The following is a 22,330-nucleotide window of genomic DNA, read 5'->3' as shown; positions in this document are numbered from 1 at the left end:
AACTTTAAATGAATAATCTAAATTATTTAATTAGTTCCAATATTTACCATTTATTTAAATTACATGACTGAAATTCATTTCTTTCACTTTTTTTCACCTAGTACACTTCTATATACAGAGGGAAAGAATAAGCATCCGTTTGTTTGTTTGTTTTTTTTTTAACTCTTATAAAAACGCTTTTTTCTTAAATAAAATACGCATTTGTTTACTTTTTTGATGTGTTTGTCTAAATTTTTCTTTTCAGTTTTCTGTTTCTTTTTAAGAAGCAACTCCTTTTAGATTCTTTAAAAAATTGTTTTTTTCAAAACACATGTTTAAAAGCACTTTTTTTTTCAAGTTTAAATAAAAACCTAAATTATCTCATGCATGGGCCAAAATCAACAGGGAAAGCAGACTACTGTCTACCACTATCACCCACCCATCAGGTGACTTATCATTCCAATATCTATTACAACATTTTCAAAATTCTTTATGCGCATCACTAAGGGATGGGTTTTATTCTTTTAGTATTTTCTCTATTTTCTTTCTATTCTCAAAACTGTCTAAAACTTGTTCATGCATAATTACACCTTTACACATTTTTTCTATGGAAAATGAGAAAAGAGAGATTCAAGGGGTTATATTTTATGTTTATAAAACAGTGGACTGTACCATCTCGATTCCTCGTGTTTCTATGTATGCTCTACCGAAACTCATTAGGCTTGAATTGTGTACTCCGTCGTCTCAGGCTTCCTTGGGTCCAATCAGGTGGGAGCTTGCACGAAGTGTTCTCTTTGATGGAACTATCTTCTGTGGTGCCACGGACTTTCTGTTGCTGAACGTTTAGATGATTCAACAGAATAGCCTTCTTTGCTGCAAGAATAATCCTTGTTAAGAGTTTTCACAAAACTACAGATATGACAAAGACAGACATGGCAGAACTTGTGCGTAGGGGTGAAACCAGCCATTGTTGGGGAGTGCAACTGGTGTAAAAATTTATTCTTTTATAATCAACTTACGGTAGATTGAACCACCGTTGTGACCAAGTTTTTGTTCTTTGGGGGTGGCAATGTCCCCTTAATCACGACCGTGGTTGCACCCCTGCTTGTTAGGTTAGTTGGAACTTGTAAATCTCAACATTGGTGACATAATTGAAGTATGAACTTGATAGGTACAGTAGTCGAGGGCCTTAGTTGATTGTTAGATTCAGTTAGTTTGTTAGGGGAGTTGGATAATGAGAAATAAAGAATATTGCCTATAAAATATTAATAGGAGGAAGGTATGAGAGATGGGGCTATCCTGTTAACTGAGAAGAGTTAGGGCCTTTGGGCGTTGGATTTTGTGCTTTAGGAGATGCAGACCCTCAAAGTTCTGCAATCATACTTTAATCAGGGGAATTTCCCTATTTTCTCAATAAATTAGATCTAGTTTCTCTATCAGAACTCTATAAATACAAATTGGACAAGCATTACCAATTTAGGTCAATACATTAATTTATTCTTTTATGTTACTGTATTTTAAAATGTTATATTTGAATTGCAAAACAAATTAGTCAAGATTCACTAGGGCTTTGACTAAATAAGGAACTGGAGAGCAATGATTCCCGAGCCACATACGTGACTTGAGTAAGACGTGAGGGGTTTGGAATAATTTTCAGGAAGGTTTAAGACTTCTATATGGCCATGAATCTGATAAAGAAAGAAACCACACAATCTGACAAGAACAATAGGATGGAAACACAGAGGGAGATGAAAGGAAAGCTTACTCGTACTGTAAACTTGATATCTAATCAAAATCTTAAGAGAAACTGGCAGTAGTAACCATGAATTTACCAGCAGAATTTGGCAATGCATGTTCATTTATCTAAAGATGTAGAAATGTTAAAACATGAGAAAATCCTCCTCTACTGGTTCATCTTCATTTAGATAACATGGTTCATAATTGTCAACCCGGGATTGAACAGCCTGAAAAAAATTGAATATAGAAATATTATACAAGGATCAACTTACTCGGCACTTTGATTTCTTCAAGTTCTCCAGCAATTCAGCAATCTCAAGCTGCTTCATTACTGCAGCATGTAGTACCTGCAATAAAAGCACAAAGTTAAACACCATCTTATCAGATCAGAATAATCAAAAGTTCTACATGACTGGGAACATATAGATCAATACCCTCTTGGTCTTTTCAAGGTCAAACTCAACAGATTTAATCCTATCCATGGAATCCATAAGCATTTGCTCCTTTTCCAGAGGCATACCATCAGGTTTGTTGTTAAGTTCCTCAAAGACTTTTTCTAGTCTCTGAAGACGTTGTACACATGGATGAATATAATCTCTTTCAGAAGCTGCTTCTACCACTGCTGAATGGTTATTAATGTTACGTTCCATGGTAATTGATGGGTGAACATTGTTCTGTGCTCTCCAAAATTCGCATCTAAAATAACGGACGAGTGTAACTAGTTTTTCCATGAAAAATGTCAGCACTCTTGCTACATACCAGACATTTATTTTCTCAACTTTTTCCTTTACAATGCTGAACCAATTGCTGACAGAAGTACCTGACAAAAATTGGGGTAGTGTGAGTTCAGCAGATAAGGGCACTACTGAAATACTTACCAAAAAAATCAGTTAAAACTAACATGAATGATAGCTAGCATGAGTTTCCAACTTCCATATTCAAATATGACAAGGTATATCTGCAACTTGGTTTCCACATAGCATATAAATATAATTTCTTCAATAATTTCATGACAATACCTCCTGAATCTGTTCTACAAGCAACATTCCCTGTATCATTAGCTTGCATTGTCTGTGCTCGATTAAGGTCATCACTTTCAACCACTTTCTCAACTGCTAGAGCACTATCATCACAACTGTAGTAGCCATTGACATCTGGTGCTTTAACCTACAGAAGATACAACGTTAGGTATGATTGAAAAAACAAGACACAACCATACATAACATTAGGTACAGACAAGAATGAAAAATCTCAAATAAATCAGATTCAAGGGTTTCCAAACTGACTTCTTCATGAACTGGGGCTAAATGAGGATAAGGACAGCTACCCTGTCTGTTGGGAGAAGAGTAATCATTAATATCAGACCCTGATTCAGCTGTTGATGTATCACTGCATCGTTCCTGAGAGATGATATAAAAAGGTTATAAGCCCACATATCTAATAAAGTAAAGTGAAGACTTGTGAAATCCCAACTTCCCAAAGCCAAGAAGACCGAGACTTGCCTTCAGTAGATGCATTTGAAAGGAGACAGTTTTCTGTTGTCCATTGGGCACTCTGGTGATTTGTCTCACAAATGTTGCCTCCGCATTATGTACCAGCTAAATATCAGAATATCTCATATTAGTTGACCAAATACTAGTTTGACAAAGCTAACAAATGTAAATAGGAAACAAGATTTCCAAAAAAAAAAGAAAAAGAATTACCTTCATGATATCAGAATCATTCCATGGACCCTTGTTGGACCGAAGACATCCACCTTCTGCAGCACATGTACAAGAACCACCCAGAAAGTCTGGCAACTGACTGTATAGATTCATTTACAAAATCCAAATTAATCAATAAGTTGAATAGAAATTACAATGCAGTATGATGGAGGCACAGATGTATACCTAGAGTCAATAACTTCCAGTAATTTACATAAAGATTTGGGTTCAAGAATCTGAAAATTTGGGAAATGAATGTAAAGTCAGTGGCACTGCAGAAGATCTTATGAAGTATTAGCTGAAGGTTATATTCTTCACCTGTATCTTCGCAATAGTTTTGGGATCAAGAAACTTTTGTGCAGCAGGCCAAAGAAGCTTCTTAAAGCCAGAACCAGCATTGACAACATACATTTGATGTAATGTCTGCAAATATACACTATGAAGTTTATATAGAATGGATGAGCACTGAAAAGAAGTTAATTTGGGAAAGGATGGGACAATAACCTCAGGATAGTAACTGCTATCTATTTTTGTCATAGCAGACAAGAGATTTGCAGCAGTACGTGAGAAATTTTTCATTCCCTGCATCACACATATCAAGTGCCAGCTAAAATTTCAGCAGAAAAACATTTCAACAACTTCAAACAGGGAAGTTCCTAAAATAGAAACACCTGATCAGGAACAACCCCTCAGTAAATAGATTCGATTGTAAAATGTTTACAGCAGACATACTTGATAAAATGCTCAAAGGATAAGTACATAAATAATCTACTATAAGAAGGCGGCATAAACTATCAGGCATACAAAGAGAAACAACAACAGAAACACCTGATATTAGTGATAAGGTACAGAAATAATTTTGTAATGCAACATACCAAGCCCTGTACATCCAATATTGTTGTTGTTGAAGATATTCGTCTCTTTGCTGCAATGGAGCATGCTGGAAACTTCTCCTGTAGGGTCCTTTCAAACTCCTGGACGTGGTATTTCAAATATCGATCTATTGTAGTGATGTGCATTAGGCGACTTGGATGGGCTTTCCCAAGTCTCTCAATGTAAACAGGCCTACCTTCCTTATCAATTCCATGGTACCCTTGAGGATAATACTGCAATACTTCTTCCAGCTCTCCAAATTCAAAATCCTTCAAATATCATCACCACATTCACATCAAAGCCAAATAGAGCATGTATTGATTGCCTTCTATCATAGAAAATATGCTGATGCTGATGCTGAATCATTCAAAGATTAAAAAGGCAAAGAATTATGTTTTATCAAGGACCAACTTCCCTAAAGGCTTAAGTCATGAGGTAAAAATGGATGGTTTTATATCTAAAATGCCCCCCACGCATGAACTATTTATTCTTGATGCATGGACAGAACTTGGGGAACAGAGATCAAACTCTTGACCACTTGATCATAGAACCTAATGATGTCAAAGCCCAACTCTCCTAAAAGCTTAAGCTGTTAGGTGGAAGCCCATCAGTGGTTTTATTATATCTAACATGCAAACTTTGCCTTGCAAAGAAATTGAACTTATCTATAGAAGAATTGGGCAGCAATAACAGAACTCTTGAGCCTTGACCACTTTGCATTTGATTGGTCATAAAAGTGCTAATATCATGTCAAGGGCCAATTCTCATAAAAGTTAAGCTGTGAGGTGGAGGCTCATGAGTGGTTTTGTATCTAAGTCTAACTTGTCTAGGTTACAGAAAAAAACAAACTCAATTCATAATCTTCAAAACCAGATAAATCAATTGATTATGTATTATTGACACACTGAAACACTCTGCAGTCTAAAGCAGACTATACCTTCATTGGCTATGACATAAATTACTATCATTACCTCAAGGATGGCATCAGTTCCATATTCTTTTCGCCATGTAAGCATTTCTTCCCACATGTGAATTGTCTTCTCAATGTTAAAGTCCCTAGCTTTAAGAAACCTACCAAAAAGTAGAGAGCATCAGTGCAAAAGTGAGCCAAAAAAAACATTTGATATTTGGTTGTACCATTTTGAATTGATGAAATACCTTAACAATGTATGATAGTCATCGTGCCTAGGAGGTAAAGATCCTCTCTCCACGAGTTTTTGGCGCAATTCATGGACAGCAGTCTCCTCCCGCGCATCTCTTACATCCTCGATGGACACCAACGGAACCCTATAATCAATTTTCCTTTTCCCTCTTTTCTTAAGAGAATGAGTGAATCTAGATGACGCATTTATTGCCTTCTTCTTCAAGGTTCCAATTCTTGATCGCCTTCTCTCGTCTTCAGAGTTCTCAACATCTGACCTCCTCTCCCTAATCTCATCATTACTACATTGCCCTTCAAATCCTTTCGCACCACATTCCATTCAATCAATAACCATTGAAACAATACCATCATCAGCTAATTACACTCACAAAGCCACGCAGCCCACGCCAATCACAATTCACAACATACATGAAAAACACTACAAATGGCAAAGAAAAAGCAGAAAATACCTGACATTGACATTTTAGTCCCAGCACAAAACCAATGACAGTTGATCCTAATCGTTGAATCGGGGAATCAAATTCACACCAAACGCCGTCATATCATAAATCACTGATCCACATCCACACACAACCAAAAATTAAAAATCACAGAAAAACCCCAGAAAGCAAATGCATTTAAAAGCCACAATTAGTACCTAATATTTCACTGAATTTAACTTGTAATGTACATGAAGTCTTAAAATAAAATGTAGAATCATTGAATTGATAGAATCTAACAACAATCTAGAGGCAAATCCAACAAGATGCAAGAATTGTCATTTATAAACCTCTTCAAGCTGTTTCACTTGCTCCTTCTGTAACCTCAATGACACAGCGAGTGATCACTCTAGATTCCAAAACGACCCGTCGTTTTGCAAGGTGAAAAGTTAGGAGATTGCAGTAGTACAAAGCCAATAACAATACCCAAAGAGTTTTTTTTTTTTTTAAATTAATTTTTGTATGGTTTATAACGAAGAGAGAGATGTGAAGTTGGTGAAGGAAGGCATTATACACATGACATGAATATGAAAATGAAGCAGAAAGGATCTTATTGTATACACAGAGAAATGAATTAATTAATGTCATGGTTGGATCGTGATTGCATTTATTTATTTTCTTTCCCAAGACCAAACTTTACTCAACCATAACCGCATTCAATTCCTTTTGCTATGTTTCGTTTTTCCATTTTTCCTCAATCTCACATCACCTATTCATTCACAACCACGAACCACCCTTTCCATTTCTGACTCAATTTTATATTTATTATTATAAAGCAAAACATTAAAACATAAATATTATATACAAAATTAAGAAAAAATAAATAAATAAATAAATATGCAAATATGAACACGAGAGAAGACATGCATACCTTTTGAGTTTGGGAATGGAAAAGAGAAGAGAAGAAGAGAACAGAACGCTGAGGATCCTTCTTCTGTCTTTCTGCTTCTTTCTACTATTCTTCTCTCTTTCTTTTTCCCTTTACTTTTTCTTTTCTTTTCATTTTTTCGGTTATTTTTCCTTTTTATTTTTTTAAATAACACACATAATTTAATAAATCTATAATTTATATTAATATATATAAGAGATATTTCTTTTAATTCAGATTTTGTTGATAATTATACTTTTTATTTTAAAAACTTAAAAAATAATATTTTTATTAAATTTAATATCTTAAAATTAATAAATTAATTATAATATCAAATTAACATATATTTATTATTTAATTTTTATTTTATTTTTAATAAAGATACAAAATCTCTCAACTTTATTAATAATATATAAAAGAAACTTTTATTTATGTCCACCTTTTAAAAATAAGTATACTCTTAAATTGTATTTTAGTTAATTTTTATTAATTTATATTTGAAAATAAAATAAAAATAAAAAAAAATTATATAATAATTATTCTTTTTAAAAATAATAATTTTTTACCTTTTTAATAAAAAAAAAACATTATTTTATTTTATTTTTTTATGGAAGCATATATTTTTTTTTATAAAGACATTAACATATCACTTTAAATTTGATTTGGTAACTCTAGTCTCTAAGTTAATATTTTTTTTACGTTACACTACATCAATCTTTAATGAATACTTAATATAGAATTTAATTTATGTGTTGTTTTGTAAAAAAATTTATACCAACATCCGATAAAAATTTTATCAAATCTTGTAAAAAATAAAATCATCACATCATTTTTCTATTTCTATTAGTAATACCACATATAATGCGGCAATGATGTAAAGTTTTGTTAAATATTTATATAAAAATATGAGAAAATAAAAAGTACAGTTAATTTAAAATGATTTTATATTATTATTAAATTAAAAAAAACTCATATATATATATATATATTGTTTTTTTATTAGCATGATATTAAATATTAATACGTAGTTTAATATTTAAAATAATAATTAATTATTACATAAAATAATAATAAGATAGATAATTTTTTTTCCATAAATAAAAGAGTCATTCGATAATTACAATTAATTAACAATATAAATCAATACATATTAATTAAATTCTTATCAAATACTTTACATTTGCAATAGATTTTTTTAATCAATTTGTTTTTAATGTAGAGTATCCGCTGAATTGATTGACATAGTGGAAAAATTAACTAATGACTTTTAATATAATTCTTTTTTATAAAATATAATAATTTATATTATATTTTTTATCTATAAAATTGATTGTATAAATTATAATAAATTAAATCCACTAATAGTGAATAAATTTAGCACATTTTAATGGATTTTTATTGTGGGGATAAAATTTGAGGTGTTGTGTAAAATTGGAGGAACACAATGAACAAAGAAAAAAGAAGAAAAAAAAAAGGTGAATAAAAATAATAGAAAAGATGAGAAAAATAGTAGTGATAGTGACGTGCATTGAGTTGAGAAGGTTCGAGCATGCAATTGCAGGTCCTGTGATGGCATCTTTCTTTTATCATTCGTCGAATTAGTGGCTCTGTCTCCACTTTCGGTTTCTGCTCCTCTTACGTGTCCTATTTCACACTCTTCTTTCTTTTTATTCTTTTTCCACTTTACTATTATCATCCTCCATCATATTTACTTTCCAATTTTTATTTTATAATCTAAAATAATATTTAATCAAATTATAAAATAAGTTTCACATCCATTAAAAATTGAATATATTAAATAATATATAATATAAATAAAGAAGATTCATTTATTTCATATTTTAAAATTTAGATAATATTACGATGCTAAACTCATTTATATAATTTATTAAACTTAATAAATCGACTTATTTATTTATATGATATAATACAAAAATTAATATATATATATATATATATATTATTAAAAATATAAATAAATAAATAAAATTATAAAATAAAAATATTAATATTTACATACTTTTTATATAATTATTTTTTTCATTTATTATAAGTCAGATTTTAGATAAATGTTTATAATTTGACCTTTTTAATATATGACCTAACCTGTTTAATAAAACATTGAATTTAGATTTTTGAAAAAGTTTATTTATATATAAAAAAAAACTAAACTTAGACTTATAAAAAAATTTGTTGAATCTAATAAGTCGACCTATTTATTTATATAATATAATAAAAAATTAATATACGTATTACTAAAAATATAAATAAATATACAAAACAAAAACAAATAATCAATATTTACAATATTTTTTTATATAATTATCTTTTTTTCATTATAGGTTTATAAATTTAAAACCTATGCACAAATACACGTCAACATACATGACTAAGCATGAATTGTTTCTCCAACAGAAAATGATTCATTTTTTTCCTATATTTATTTAAAATTAAAATTTTAATAATATTGAGTAAACTATATTTTAAAAATAAATTTATTTATATAATATAATAAAAACTAATATACATATATTAAAAATATAAATAAACAAATAAATTTATAAAATATAAACAAATTATCAATATACAAAATATTTTTTATAATTATTTTTTTTACTATAAGTTTATAAGCTTATGATGTGTGTGAATAGACATCAATATACATAGTTACACATGAATTATTCTTCAATAGAAAATGATTCACTTTTTCTCCTATATTTCTTTTAAAATTTAAATTTTAATAATATTAAGTAAATTATATATTAAAAATAAATTTGTTGGTTTTTTAAAAGTTAAATTCATTGATCAAATTAATATTATTAATATAAATAGACTAATAGGTCAGGTCAAAGTTTAAAAAAGGTCAGGTCAGACCTATGAAAAAACAAGTTCAACCAATATATTTTTACAAAAATTAAATTTATTTAATAAGTTTTAAGATTAACATAAATTGTTAAAAATAAAAGAAAAAATAAATTTATTTTTGAATTGAATTATTTAATATAAGAAATATAATTATAATATATATATATATATAATTGTTAATATAAATATAATAAAGTAAGTAGATTTTTTATTAGCAGTAAATAAAATTTTCATAAATTATTAAATAATTAAAATTATAAAATAAATATTAATTAAATATTTCTAAATTTAATAACAAAAAAATTAGTTTCTAAAATTTATTTTTTATGCAGTTAATTCAATGATGTCGCTACGGCCTATAGTAACACCAATGTAGACCTACTTTTTTCTTCCAAATTATTTATTTTTGTTTTTTTTATATTATAATTTAAATGGGTATTGTTATAGGTCATAATGACTATTGTATTATATATAGATATCCTAACACTTGGATTTTGGTGACATTTGAAATCATACTCATAAGTATAATATTTGAAGCTCTATATTCAAATTTGTGAGTGCAATTTCATTATACTTGAAATCTATATTCAAATTTGTGAATGAAATTTTATTATACTTAAAATAAAAATTATAGTTATTTGTACTATTTTTTTTTTCCAAATATTATGGATCAAATTATAACTTATATTTACATTGGAATGATGTTTGAAAGTTCTAAAGGTGTTACATTTGATAGACCAAGAAAATGATTCATAACAAATTTTGCCTTCAGTCAAATCAAGTAATATTATCTGTAACTTATAGATTTGTAGTTTCGCACCATGAAAACATATATTCTTCATTGGAATTAAAATGCATGATATAAGCATTTCAGAGTCAAAATGTGATGCCAATAATGGAATTATATGTTGAAATAGGTATGAAAGAATCTTCAACAATTCTATTGGAAAAATTGTCAATCCAACAGTCAACATTGATGATAAGAGACAAAGATGAAGATGACGAAGCGAATAAAGACTATCATATTTCATTATCATATGAGAGAATCGATGAATCAAATGAAGATGAAATAGATGATTGTGAAGCATATGATAGTGAAGTAAAGTCAGATGTTATTGTTCGTAGTCCAATGGTTGAACCAATTTCAATTTATCCATCTACAAAAGGTAACATTTGAAAATTAAATTTGTGAATAATGTTTGTTACTTGTTTAAAAAAATTGAGTTGAAATTTATTTTATTAAAATTACTATATTTATTATTATGAAAATAGGTGAAAGTCAATTTTGGGGTAATTTACCCCACTACACTAACGTCAATTGGAATCATCCAGATCAGGAAATATTCCAAGGATGGATGTTCCTAATACTTGGTCAATTGGCCAAGATTTATATGTTGGGTTGGAATTTGAGAATAAAGATGTGGTAAAAAATGCAGTAAAGCAAAATGCTATGAGAATGTATCAAAGCTTTTATGTGGTTGAGTCGAAAAAGGCCAATGGGTTGTTACATGTTCAAATGCACATGACGGATGTGGATGGTACATAAGAGCCATTGAGTCAAAGAAATCTAAAAAGTGAAAAGTAACTAAATGGGGTAAAAGTCATACTTGTTTGAACATGTCTTTGTCACAGGATCATGATAAGTTAGATTAAATGTTAATTGCATCATTTATACAAGGTAAATTCTAAAAAGTTTATAATTTTTATTATTAATAATTTATATTACTGATTACTAATATTTAATATGTAGGAATGGTTAACCAATATCCAGCAATCAAAATTAGCCTCATCCAAGAGAGAATTTGGACCTAACAGTCTAACTTGTGGAGCAGTAGGTACAAAGTGGTATGCATATCGATTGCCCCAATGCTCTAATGCTGGACTTAATATTGTAGTCCAATCATCTTCAGGCTTTCCACGTAGGGTCAATGCATGCACATTACCAGGAATCATTGGAGGATGTGGAATTGGTTGTTGGTAACTGAATTGCCTTATGACCTTATTTGGCTGATGTCATTCACAAATACATAGGGAAAGTAAGGGGACTACCGAACCCCAAATACAAATCCCCTATGTGCAATCATCGGGCATCTGCTTAACAGATGGATACAGTTGCCAAATAATCTATAAAATATATATTTTAATTAGTATATATTCAAATACAAAAAATTAACAACATTTATTTATATAACCCTAAAATTTAAATTACTTATAGATTTTCTTGTCATACGGTCAAAGGATTTGCAATTAAATTTAATATCATCGATCATACTTATTTTAGTGTCTATGTTTGACCACTTGAAATAAAAATGTAAACATATAAATTCTTTTAAATTGATAGAATAATCATAAAAATGTAAACAAAAATGTAAACATTTAAATTCACTCATACTTTAAAGCAACAAGACTATCTGGAGGAATAGGTGGCAACGATGAAGAGACAATGATTGGGCATTGTTCCCATGCCCATAACTGTAATAAAAGTGTAAACCCACCACAAGTTGGCGTTTTGTAATTGGTAGAGGTACATAAATTGTGGTACAAACATCCAAGCATAATTGCACCACATGCATATGTCATTGTAATTTGAAAGTCACTAAAAACGCCAACCACCTTAATGACACAAAGCACGATGATTTATCAGGAACAAGAAGTCCTCCTAGAAAATGCAATATCCAGGCTCTAGCATAATGAAGCAGTTGATTTGGATCAATTATGTCATCTGCAATGTCATTAAAGTTTGTTGTCAACCAAGATAACTTAATGGGATGTCCTTTCATTTTATACTAAGGTGGAATAACCCTTAACAAATCGTGAGTTGCATAAAATAAAACAAAATATTTAGTCGTTATTAATACTATAATAAACAAATACTATAAATTAAAAATTAAGGTAAAGTCAAGTTTTTTTTTACCTAATCCTAATATATTTCCACTGTCTTGAGCTAATAGAGGTTCACTGTCAATTATAAGACCAACAAGCATACCAACATCTTGAAGAGTAATTGTGCATTCTCTGAATGGCATGTGAAATGTATGTGTCTCTAGTCTCCATCATTCTACCAAAGCCGCTAACAAATCAGGACTAACTTTGATATAATTTAAACTAGCAATCCATCTGAAACCCACTTGCTCTAATAACATAACTATTTGGTATGGAACCCCCAAAATACCGGTGCACGTTGGAGTAGCACATCGTGCTATTAGTCTCCTATCATCTTCTCTATTCCAAATATGTTGTGAAATAACATGTTTATTTTGCAATGTTAATAAATCATCATTAATAGGTCCACATGTCACACACATACCTCCGGAAGATGATGTTATCTATAACAAAAATTATTTTAAATAATAAACAAATATTAACACATTTTATAAAAATATTTTAAAAGTATCTTGTAATAAATTATTTTCAACAATATCAATAAATTATAATAACAAATGAAAATTCTATACATAAAAAACAAACATTACCCAAAAACATAACAAAGAAACATTATTTCAAAATTTTAATTAATATTAACCACTAAATAATTACCAATAAAAAAATATAAAGTATTATAAAATATAATTTAATAAACGTAATTAACGAATTGTTTAGAGTAAAATTAATTCATTTATTTTATAAATACAATCTTTAAAAATTATGTTAATCCTTTTTTAAAAATATAAAGTAAATAACATTAACAGCTAAATAACTACATAAAATAATTAAAAACAAATATAGGCAACATGATATGAAGAAACCAAAAAATTTACCAACAACCTGAAAATAAAATTAAAATATAAATAAATTACACAAAATTAATTTAAATAATAAAGAAACAAAATAAAACTACTAATTAATTAAACGAACTATGATGATATAACTTATATTGACTTTATAACCAATTTTTTTTAGAATTTATTTTAAATAATAAAATTTAACTAGAATAAATTATAAGATTTATTTTCATAAACTTATTTACCAATTTTTTTAGGAAAAAAAATTTAAAAAAAACATTTTAAAAAAATTATTTAAAAAGATAAACTATTAATAATCATTTCTTTTAAAAAAAAATTCTTTAAAAACATAAAATAATTAAAAATATATAAATAAAGTAATATAAAGAAACCAAATATAACACTAACAATCTGAAAATAAAACAGAAATATAAATAAATTACATATAATCAAATTAAATAATTTAGAAATAAAATAAATTTTTTGATTAATTAAATAAGTTAAGATCACATAACCTATAATGACTTTACAAACAATTTATTTTAAATAATAAAATTTAAATGGAAAAAATTATAAGATTTATTTTCATAAAGCTGTTTACCAATTTTTTTAGGAAAAATAATTTTAAAAAATAAAATATATCAAAAAACTTTCTTTAAAATTATAAACTATTAATAATTATTTTTTAAATATTATGTTAAAACTATTTTTTAAAACATAAAATAATAAAATAAATAAATAAAGTCATATAAAGAAACCAAATATAACACTAACAACCTGAAAATAAAACAGAAATACAAATAAATTGCATTCAATCAAATTAAATAATTTACAAACAAAATAACATTATTGATTAATTAAATAAATTAACATGATATAACCTATAACAACTTTACAACAATTAAAATAAAAATACTTTTTCTAAAAATAAGAAATTATAATTTTTTTAACAATAAGTAGGTTCACAATTTTTTTCAAACATTAAATATTTAATATTAATAACAAAAAAATTAAAAAAAAATTCTTGACACGAAGAAAACAAAATAAAACAATAATAACCTGAAATTTTTTTAAAAAGAAAATATAAATGTTACAGGTAAATTAAATTAAATAACAAAAAAATTAATAATTAAACTCTAAATTTATAATTATATAAACTTATAAAAAAAATAATTATGGTAACTGAAAAATAAAAAATTACATACTAAATTATCTGGAGACAAAGGTCGAGAAGAGGAACCATCAGGTGATTAACTGAGTTATATAGATAATATTTTTTTTATTGTTTGGGTGTCATGTGTCTCGTTTATTTTTTTTATGACAAGTGACGAACATATAGTGAGGGAGATATAGTAACTCGTTTTTTTTATTACACATAGTCGTTATGGATCATAACTACCTTTTTTTTCTTTCAATTTTACATTTTTTTTATAAGCGTAACACCTCTCATATTTGATGTCTCAATGGTTGCACTTCACGACACTTCACACAATATCACTTTATTTAACTAATTGGTTAGAATCATTCATAAGTCAAAATCCATTGTGAGTAGCCCTTTTCGAGATGCCTAAACTCCTTTTTAGGATCAACAATTGTCCCCACAAGCTATTATAAGAATTTTTAGCATGCTTTGTTCTCACATATATTCTAGCAAAATTTTCAAAAGTTCACGTATCCCTAAATTGTTCCAAGTCAAACATGCTTAACATCAGAGTTCTTAAGTGATGAATTATTCAAAAATAAATTCATCTTATTGATATAGGTAATACTAATTAATTCCTTTAAGTTATCTTCAACTATACATCTCACACTTGTACAACCTCTAAATCTTTCACATTTATAGCAAACACTATACAAGATGTTACAAACACACCAGCTTCCACGTATTTCATCCTTGAATCACACCATACTAGGAGAGATGAACTAATTTGATACCATTTTTAACTCCTTAAATTCGACCATGATGCTTCATATAATGACTCTTTACTCAACTTTTTATTGGTTAAAACCTTTTGTAAGTAGCCTTTTTTCAGATGCTTTATCACTTTTAAAATCAACAAATATCCTTACAAAACAACACAAAACTTTTCAGTAAGTTTGTCCTCACTCACGCTTTTTGAGAAATTTCCCATAATGTATCTCATTCCTAAATTGTTTCATGTTAAGCACTCTTAACTATGAAATTCTTAAGTGTTGAACTATTGAAGAGTAGATGAATCTTGTTTGATATAGGTAGTAATAATTAATTTTTTAAGCAATTTTCAATTATACAACCTTTATATTCCTCTTATTCTTGTGTATTTGGGATGTTACAATCCTACTAGTTTCCATTTGGTTTGTTCTTGAACCACATTGTACTAAGATAGAGGACCTACTTTGTTGCCATTTGTAATATCCCTCAGATTCAAAATCTCAATGGCTAAATTCCATGAAACTTTACATAATGACACTTCACTTAAATCCTAAAAGGTCACCCATTCCTAAATTACTTCAAATCAAGCATATTTAACTATAAGGTTCTTAAGTGATGAGTTATTTAAAAGTAGATGTATCCGTTGATAAAAGTAGTACTAATTAATTCTTTTAAGTCATCTTCAACTGTACACTAACAACAAACCCTATCAAGTACACTTGCGTTCCCACTAAAGGGCCATCACATTCACTTTGAAAACATGCATTGTAAAACATCGAGAACTTGCTACACAACCAAGGAAACATGAAACATTATATTTCTAGCTTACTTAATTGAGCAATTAAAAGAAACATGCTACTCTTATAACAGAAGCAATTAAGGAGATGATAAAAACACATATACCTAGGGTAAATCCATCATCCTTGCTTGTCCTATAAACACACATACCTTTCTGAAAACACTACCATGAAGTTTTACCACTCCAAATATTCTTGAGAAGGTCATCTTATCCACATGTCTCTCCACCAAAACTTGCTTCATCCTTCAACAAAACTGAAACTTAAACCATCTATTGTTCCATAAAACAATAATCCTTAAAGCTTAATCAACTCTTATATATTAAATATGAACCTTTATCTTGCACAAGAATATTTTTAGGAGTTTTTCTTGAGAGGAGAGATTTTGTTAACTTCTTATCTAATTCATTTTTTATATGTTTTTACATTGCACATGCTAAAAATTAGTTATTTACTAAATTTGAACCAATATTTAAAAAAAATGTTTTTTTATTTCTCTTTTTTAAATATTTTATGATAAATAAATAAAAAGTATAAATTAAAATAAATTATGTTATTTTTTAATTTTTTAATCATTTTTACAATTTAGTCAATTATATTAATTTATAATTTTCATATTATGTCATTTATATTTTATATTTTATATTATATTAATTTAACATTTTTCTTTTCTAAATATAAAATTGTTAATATATATTATTATATTTTATTAAAATTTAAACTTAAATATTATATTTATATTTTACATGCATTTTAAAAATTAAAAATATATAAAACAATGTTTTATGTTAATTTTAATTTTATAAAATTATAATATTATGTTTATATGATATTATTTTATCTATTATTTAAACATTATTACTTTATTAATACCAGTCCAAATTTAATTATGGTTAACTTATTAAATTTTAAATTAGTACGATTAATTCGATGACAAATCTAATTTTAAAAATATTGTTAAACCATTGTTGAATCGGGTTCAACCCATGTATTTTCCAATCGGAATAGAAACAATTCATCCAATTTTAATTTTTAAAAATATTTGTTCATATTTCCAAAGAGACCAAAAACCTGTTTCATGCGAGTTTCAAAGAAACTTCTGCACTCTCCAAAAGCTTGTGACTAATTATTTTAACGTCATCGGTAGGCATGCAACATTTATAAAGGAATTGTGAATGTGATTATTTAATCAACATTTTAATGACCACTGTACCGGGAGGACCCTATCGGTCACGTGGACCAACACGTGCCGTATCGTCAGACACCCACGCGAACTAAGCTACCTAGTCATGACGCTACCACCGGCTCGGTCTATAGCCGAAAGGCTAGAGTAGTCCGATAGCAAGGACGGCTCGGTTCTAGGCCGAGACGAATGGAACCACAACACATCTCCGTGTATCTTATATCGGCTCGGGCGAATGCCGACCGAGTAGGATAGTACGACACATACGTATCGGCCCGGCCAAGGGCCGAGACGATCAACACAAGCCTTGCCCTGTCGGCTCGGTGATATGCCGAAGGGCAAAGCAAGGATTATAATGCTGATCATGGTTAACAGCGATGAGCACATGATTAAGGCATAATTAGCCGATTAGCGCCGTATTACCTAATTTGGTAAGCTTAGAAAAGGCCCATTCCTAATAAGGCCCACTCATAGTAGTATAAATAGGTCATTTATATTGAGGTACGTCACTGTTCATTAATTATCCTAAAAAACTGTGCTTACTCTAACTTGAGCGTCGGAGTGCCTTTTGCAGGTACCTCCCCCCTTTTTTGCTAAAGAGTCCCCCAGAAGATCCACGTTCGGTCCTTCTCATCCCAGAAGATTACGAGTGTGCCCTTAGATAGGTACATTTTGGCGCCCACCGTGGGGCCGAACCGAGAGCGTTTCAGAAGCAGACTGAGAGTTGAAAGGAAACATGGTAAATACGAGGAAAACTAACATGGAAAATCATCAGTCCGAAGAGGAACACCAATCCGGGGCAGACAATGCCGAGACGATAGAGGAGACAAACTTGACTGAAATGATGCACCAACTGAAAGACAAGATGACCACCATGAAGCAGCAACGGGAGAGAGATGCTGCCGAGATGGCCGCGTTATGAGCAGAAAATGCTACCCTGAAAAATCAGTACCGAGACCCTACCTGGAAACCCTCTGAAACAACTCATACTCAGGGGTCATTCCACTCGCACAGTCATCACACCTCTATCCCTCATACTTCTGCCGCGGCCCCAGGCATCCATGCTTCGGTCGGAAGACCGGTACAGCCAATGCCGGTCGGAGCACACCGACACCCATTTACGCCGAACATCATGCAGTCGACACTTCTCGACCACTGGAAGTCCCTGCACCTTGACAAATACGATGGTACCACAGACCCAAATGAGCACGTGGATGTGTTTTTGACACAGGTTACCCTAAGCACCACTGATGACGCCACGTTATGCCGAATATTTCCGACATCGTTGAAGGGGCGAGCCCTGAGTTGGTTCACCCGACTCCTAGCCAATTCTGTCGACTCGTTCGGCACGTTGGCCTCCCAGTTCACAATCTAGTTCGCCATAAGCCGTCCTCATCAGCTGACCTCGTTGGCGTTAGTTAGCATTCGTCAAGAGAGAAAGGAGTCTCTTCGGACGTTCATGAGCCGATTCAACAAAGCGGCTCTCGAAATCCGAGACCTGAACCCTGCTGTGGCTCTACATCATCTCACAACCGCTCTAAAACCTGGTCCCTTTGCCAATAGCATCTACAAAAAACCGTCGACCGATATGGATGACTTGCGGCGACAAGCCTATAAATACATGCAAATGGAGGAACTAGCGAAGTTCCACAATCAAGCCAGAACAGAGACAGCAGCTAAGCCTGAAAAGCCGACTGAAAACAATTTTCAGAGCCGTCCGAAAGAATTAGCACCCCGCGAGAGGCCCCCTCGTGGCCCAAGGTATTCACAATACACACCGCTCAATACCAGTCGGTCGGCAGTACTAGAGCAAGCATTGGCCTCGGAGGTACTGGCCGTCCCAAAACGAGCTTCGACCCCTCCTAGGGCCGATACAATGAAGTCTTGCAGGTATCACCGCAATCGAGGGCATTCAACAGAGGAATGCGCGGCCTTGAAGGATAAAATCGAAGATCTCATCCAACAAGGACAGCTGCAGGGTTTCATCGACCGCCCGAACTCATCTTGAAACGCCCACCGGTCGCGACAAGACGATCAGGCCGAACAAAGAAGGACAGAAAGTCGTTCATACTGAGAGCGCAGTCAGTCTAAAGAAAGGCGAGAAGAGCCTTCAGTGCAGCCTCGGCGAGTCATCAACACCATCGCCGGCGGCTTCGTTGGCGGCGGTTCGTCTTCGTCGGCGCAGCGTAGACACCTACGGGCCGTTCGACACGTGTATGCCGTCGAAACTGTCCGTCGCTGTCTACCCACCATAACTTTCACCGAGGCCGACTTCAAAGGTATTGACACGTACCAAGATGATCCCATGGTAATTAGTGTTGAAATTCACAACTGCATTGTGCGCAAGACATTGGTTGATCAGGGGAGCTCAGCCGATATCCTTTATTGGAACACGTTCAAACAATTGGGTATCTCAGAGGCTGAACTGATTCCCTACGATGAACCTTTGGTAGGATTTTTAGGAGAAAGAGTCAAAACGAAGGGTTATATCAAGTTGTCAACCCGGTTTGGGTTTGAAGGAACTGAATACAGAGATGTTTCGGTCAAATATGTGGTGGTTCACGCCAAAACATCCTACAACATTTTGCTTGGCCGGCCGTGCTTAAATCAGCTCGGTGCAATCGTCTCCACTCCACACTTGGCTATGAAGTTTCCAGCCGACTCAGGGAGAGTAATCACGGTTCACGCTGATCAAAAAACCGCGCGAGAGTGCTACTTTGCTAGTTTGCGATTACTGGAAATGAAGCCCGAAGCAACAAAATCGACAGGGGTACATTCGGTATCACAGCAGTCGACCATAGACCTCGACCCCCGAATTGATCAAGATGAGAGGGTCAAACCTATTGAAGACAAGCAACCCATCTAGGTGTGGGTGTCCAAAGCCCAAGTCACCTACCTGGGGACCAACTTATCCGAACAAGAGCGCCTGGCCCTCAAACAAGTGGTCCTTGAAAACAATGACTTATTCGCCTGGTACCCGTCTGATATGTCCGGCATTGACCCCAACTTTCTTTGCCACAAGCTATCAGTAAGCAAGGAGGCAAGGCCGATCGCTCAACGGCGCCGGAAGGCCGAAGAGGAAAGGAAGGCAGCGATCGAAGCTGAAGTGGGGAAGCTGTTAGATACTCGGTTTATCCGAGAAGTACATTATACAACCTGGTTGGCCAACGTAGTCATGGTCAAGAAATCGAACGGGAAGTGGCGCATGTGCACCGACTACACCAACTTGAACAAGGCATGCCCTAAAGACGCATACCCCTTGCCCAACATTGACCGACTTGTTGATGGGGCATCCGGCCATAGATTCTTATCCTTCCTTGACGCATACTCAGGATATAACCAGATCCGTATGCACCCTCAAGACAAAGAGAAGATAGAGTTCATTACTGAAATGGCCAACTACTGCTACCGAGTAATGCCATTCGACTTAAAAAACGCTGGAGCCACGTATCAGCGATTGATGAATAAGATTTTTCATGACCAGATTGGTCGGAGTATGGAGGTGTATGTTGATGACATGGTTGTAAAATCAAGCGACATCTCCACACATGTGCATAATTTATCTGATGTGTTCCAGGCGCTTCGGTAACATCAGATAACGCTCAATCCCGAAAAATGTGTGTTCGGAGTCTCAGGCAGAAAGCTTTTGGGGTTCATGCTGTCCAGTCGGGGCATTGAAGCAAATCCTGACAAATGCCAGACCATTTTGGATATGAAAAGCCCGGGCACTTTAAAAGAAGTCCAACAGTTGGCGGGACAACTCACTTCGCTATCCCGGTTCCTCCCTCGTCTAGCCGAAATAGCCCAACCTATCCTACTTTTGCTCAAGAAAACCGAGTGATTCACCTGGACACGGGAATGTGAAGAATCCTTCCAACAATTCAAGCAACGCCTTAGCACACTTCCTATACTCTCCAAGCCGATCGGTGGTCTTGATGTGGTCATCTACCTGGCTGTGTCAAGCCATTCTGTGAGTGCTGTCCTGGTACAAGAAACCCAGGATCATCAACAACCTGTGTATTTTATCAGTCGAATGCTGCAAGATGCCGAGCGACGTTTCCAACTGCTAGAAAAGGTGGCCTTAGGGCTCGTCTATGCCGCTTGGCGGTTGAGACAATACTTTCAAAGCCATAAGATAGTAGTCAGAACTGACTGCCCGATTGCAAAGGTCCTCCGGAAACCAGAAATCGCCGGCCGGATAATGGCATGGTCGGTTGAGCTTTCAGAATTTGATATATCTTTCGAGCCAAGGGGGCCGATCAGGTCACAACATTTGGCTGATTTTGTCAACGAGCTCACTCCTCCGGGAGGTTTTTAAGACGAGCCGTGGATCATGCATGTTGATGGATCCTCTAATGCTCAAGGCAGTGGTGCTGGTCTAATCCTTGCTAGTCCTTCACGTATCACAGTCGAACAATCCCTTCGGTTCGGCTTTCGTGCATCCAACAATCAGGCAGAGTATGAAGCCTTGATAGCCAGAATGAAGCTAGCAACAGAGATGGGTGTCAAGAGAATCGTATGTTGGACCGACTCTAAAATCATGGCCGAACAGGTCAATAATAATTTTCAGGTCAAGGACTCTAATTTATTACAATACTACCACCTCTTGCAGAAGCTCAAGGATGATTTCACTGAGGTGCAGATACGACATGTTTTGTGTAGCAACAATGAACGGGTCGATCAGCTAGCTCGGCTCGCCAGCAACCGAAAGCCAGGACAGTTGCGAACAACCATTCACCTCGAGATTCCTTCTCCTAGTGTGACGGGAGAGTGCATGGCAACCGATACTGAGGCACCGACCTGGATGACAGCCATCCAGAATTTTATCGTCCAAGGGGAGTCACCAACCGACCCGGTGGAAGCTAAAAAATTGCGAATGCAAACGGCTCGGTATTCAGTGGTGGCCAACGAGCTTTATCGGCGTGGATTTTCCACCCCATTACTCAAATGTATTGACACCCAACAGGCCGATTACGTCTTACGAGAAATACATGAGGGCATATGTGGTTCCCACTCGGGCGGACGAACCATGGCGGCTAAAGTTTTGTGA

The 22,330-nt window shown here is 32.7% G+C and overlaps 2 protein-coding genes across 3 annotated transcripts; one reads left to right on the top strand and one right to left on the bottom strand.

The window, feature by feature from the left end:
- Positions 1-379: 379 nt before the first annotated feature.
- LOC109805960 (Sec14p-like phosphatidylinositol transfer family protein) lies at positions 380-6,946 on the bottom strand. 2 transcript variants are annotated; one of them, XM_020368265.3, is made up of 15 exons: positions 6,805-6,946; positions 5,904-6,006; positions 5,451-5,754; positions 5,264-5,363; positions 4,295-4,561; positions 3,924-4,001; positions 3,738-3,842; positions 3,606-3,655; positions 3,420-3,519; positions 3,219-3,314; positions 3,003-3,116; positions 2,736-2,883; positions 2,151-2,536; positions 1,989-2,063; positions 380-852 (listed from the first exon to the last, which is right to left on the bottom strand). In XM_020368265.3, exons 2-15 carry the CDS (start codon positions 5,914-5,916, stop codon positions 832-834), a joined length of 1,857 nt encoding a protein of 618 aa, XP_020223854.1. In that variant the 5' UTR covers positions 5,917-6,006; positions 6,805-6,946; the 3' UTR covers positions 380-831. The 2 variants fall into 2 exon arrangements, with proteins under 2 accessions (XP_020223854.1, XP_020223855.1); XM_020368266.3 differs by lacking the exon at positions 6,805-6,946 and adding an exon at positions 6,224-6,780.
- A 14,667-nt stretch (positions 6,947-21,613) lies between these two features.
- On the top strand, positions 21,614-22,330 carry LOC145952723 (uncharacterized). Its single transcript, XM_083065664.1, has one exon. It carries the CDS (start codon positions 21,614-21,616, stop codon positions 22,328-22,330), a length of 717 nt encoding a protein of 238 aa, XP_082921790.1.

The sequence above is a fragment of the Cajanus cajan genome, chromosome 10, assembly GCF_000230855.2.
Source record: "Cajanus cajan strain Asha chromosome 10, NIPB_CcT2T_4, whole genome shotgun sequence".
NCBI lineage: Eukaryota > Viridiplantae > Streptophyta > Magnoliopsida > Fabales > Fabaceae > Cajanus > Cajanus cajan.
Note: the sequence above shows the minus strand (reverse complement) of the source record. Positions and strands in the feature narration are given on the sequence as shown.

Excerpts from the sequence above, each read along its gene's own strand:
- LOC109805960 (XM_020368265.3), bottom strand. Across the intron at positions 5,364-5,450 it reads GACTATCATACATTGTTAAG|GTTTCTTAAAGCTAGGGACT; the intron begins GTATTTCATCAA and ends ACTTTTTGGTAG. Across the intron at positions 3,315-3,419 it reads ATGATTCTGATATCATGAAG|CTGGTACATAATGCGGAGGC; the intron begins GTAATTCTTTTT and ends TCTGATATTTAG.
- LOC145952723 (XM_083065664.1), top strand. The coding sequence starts at position 21,614 with ATGCATGTTGATGGATCCTCTAATGCTCAAGGCAGTGGTGCTGGTCTA.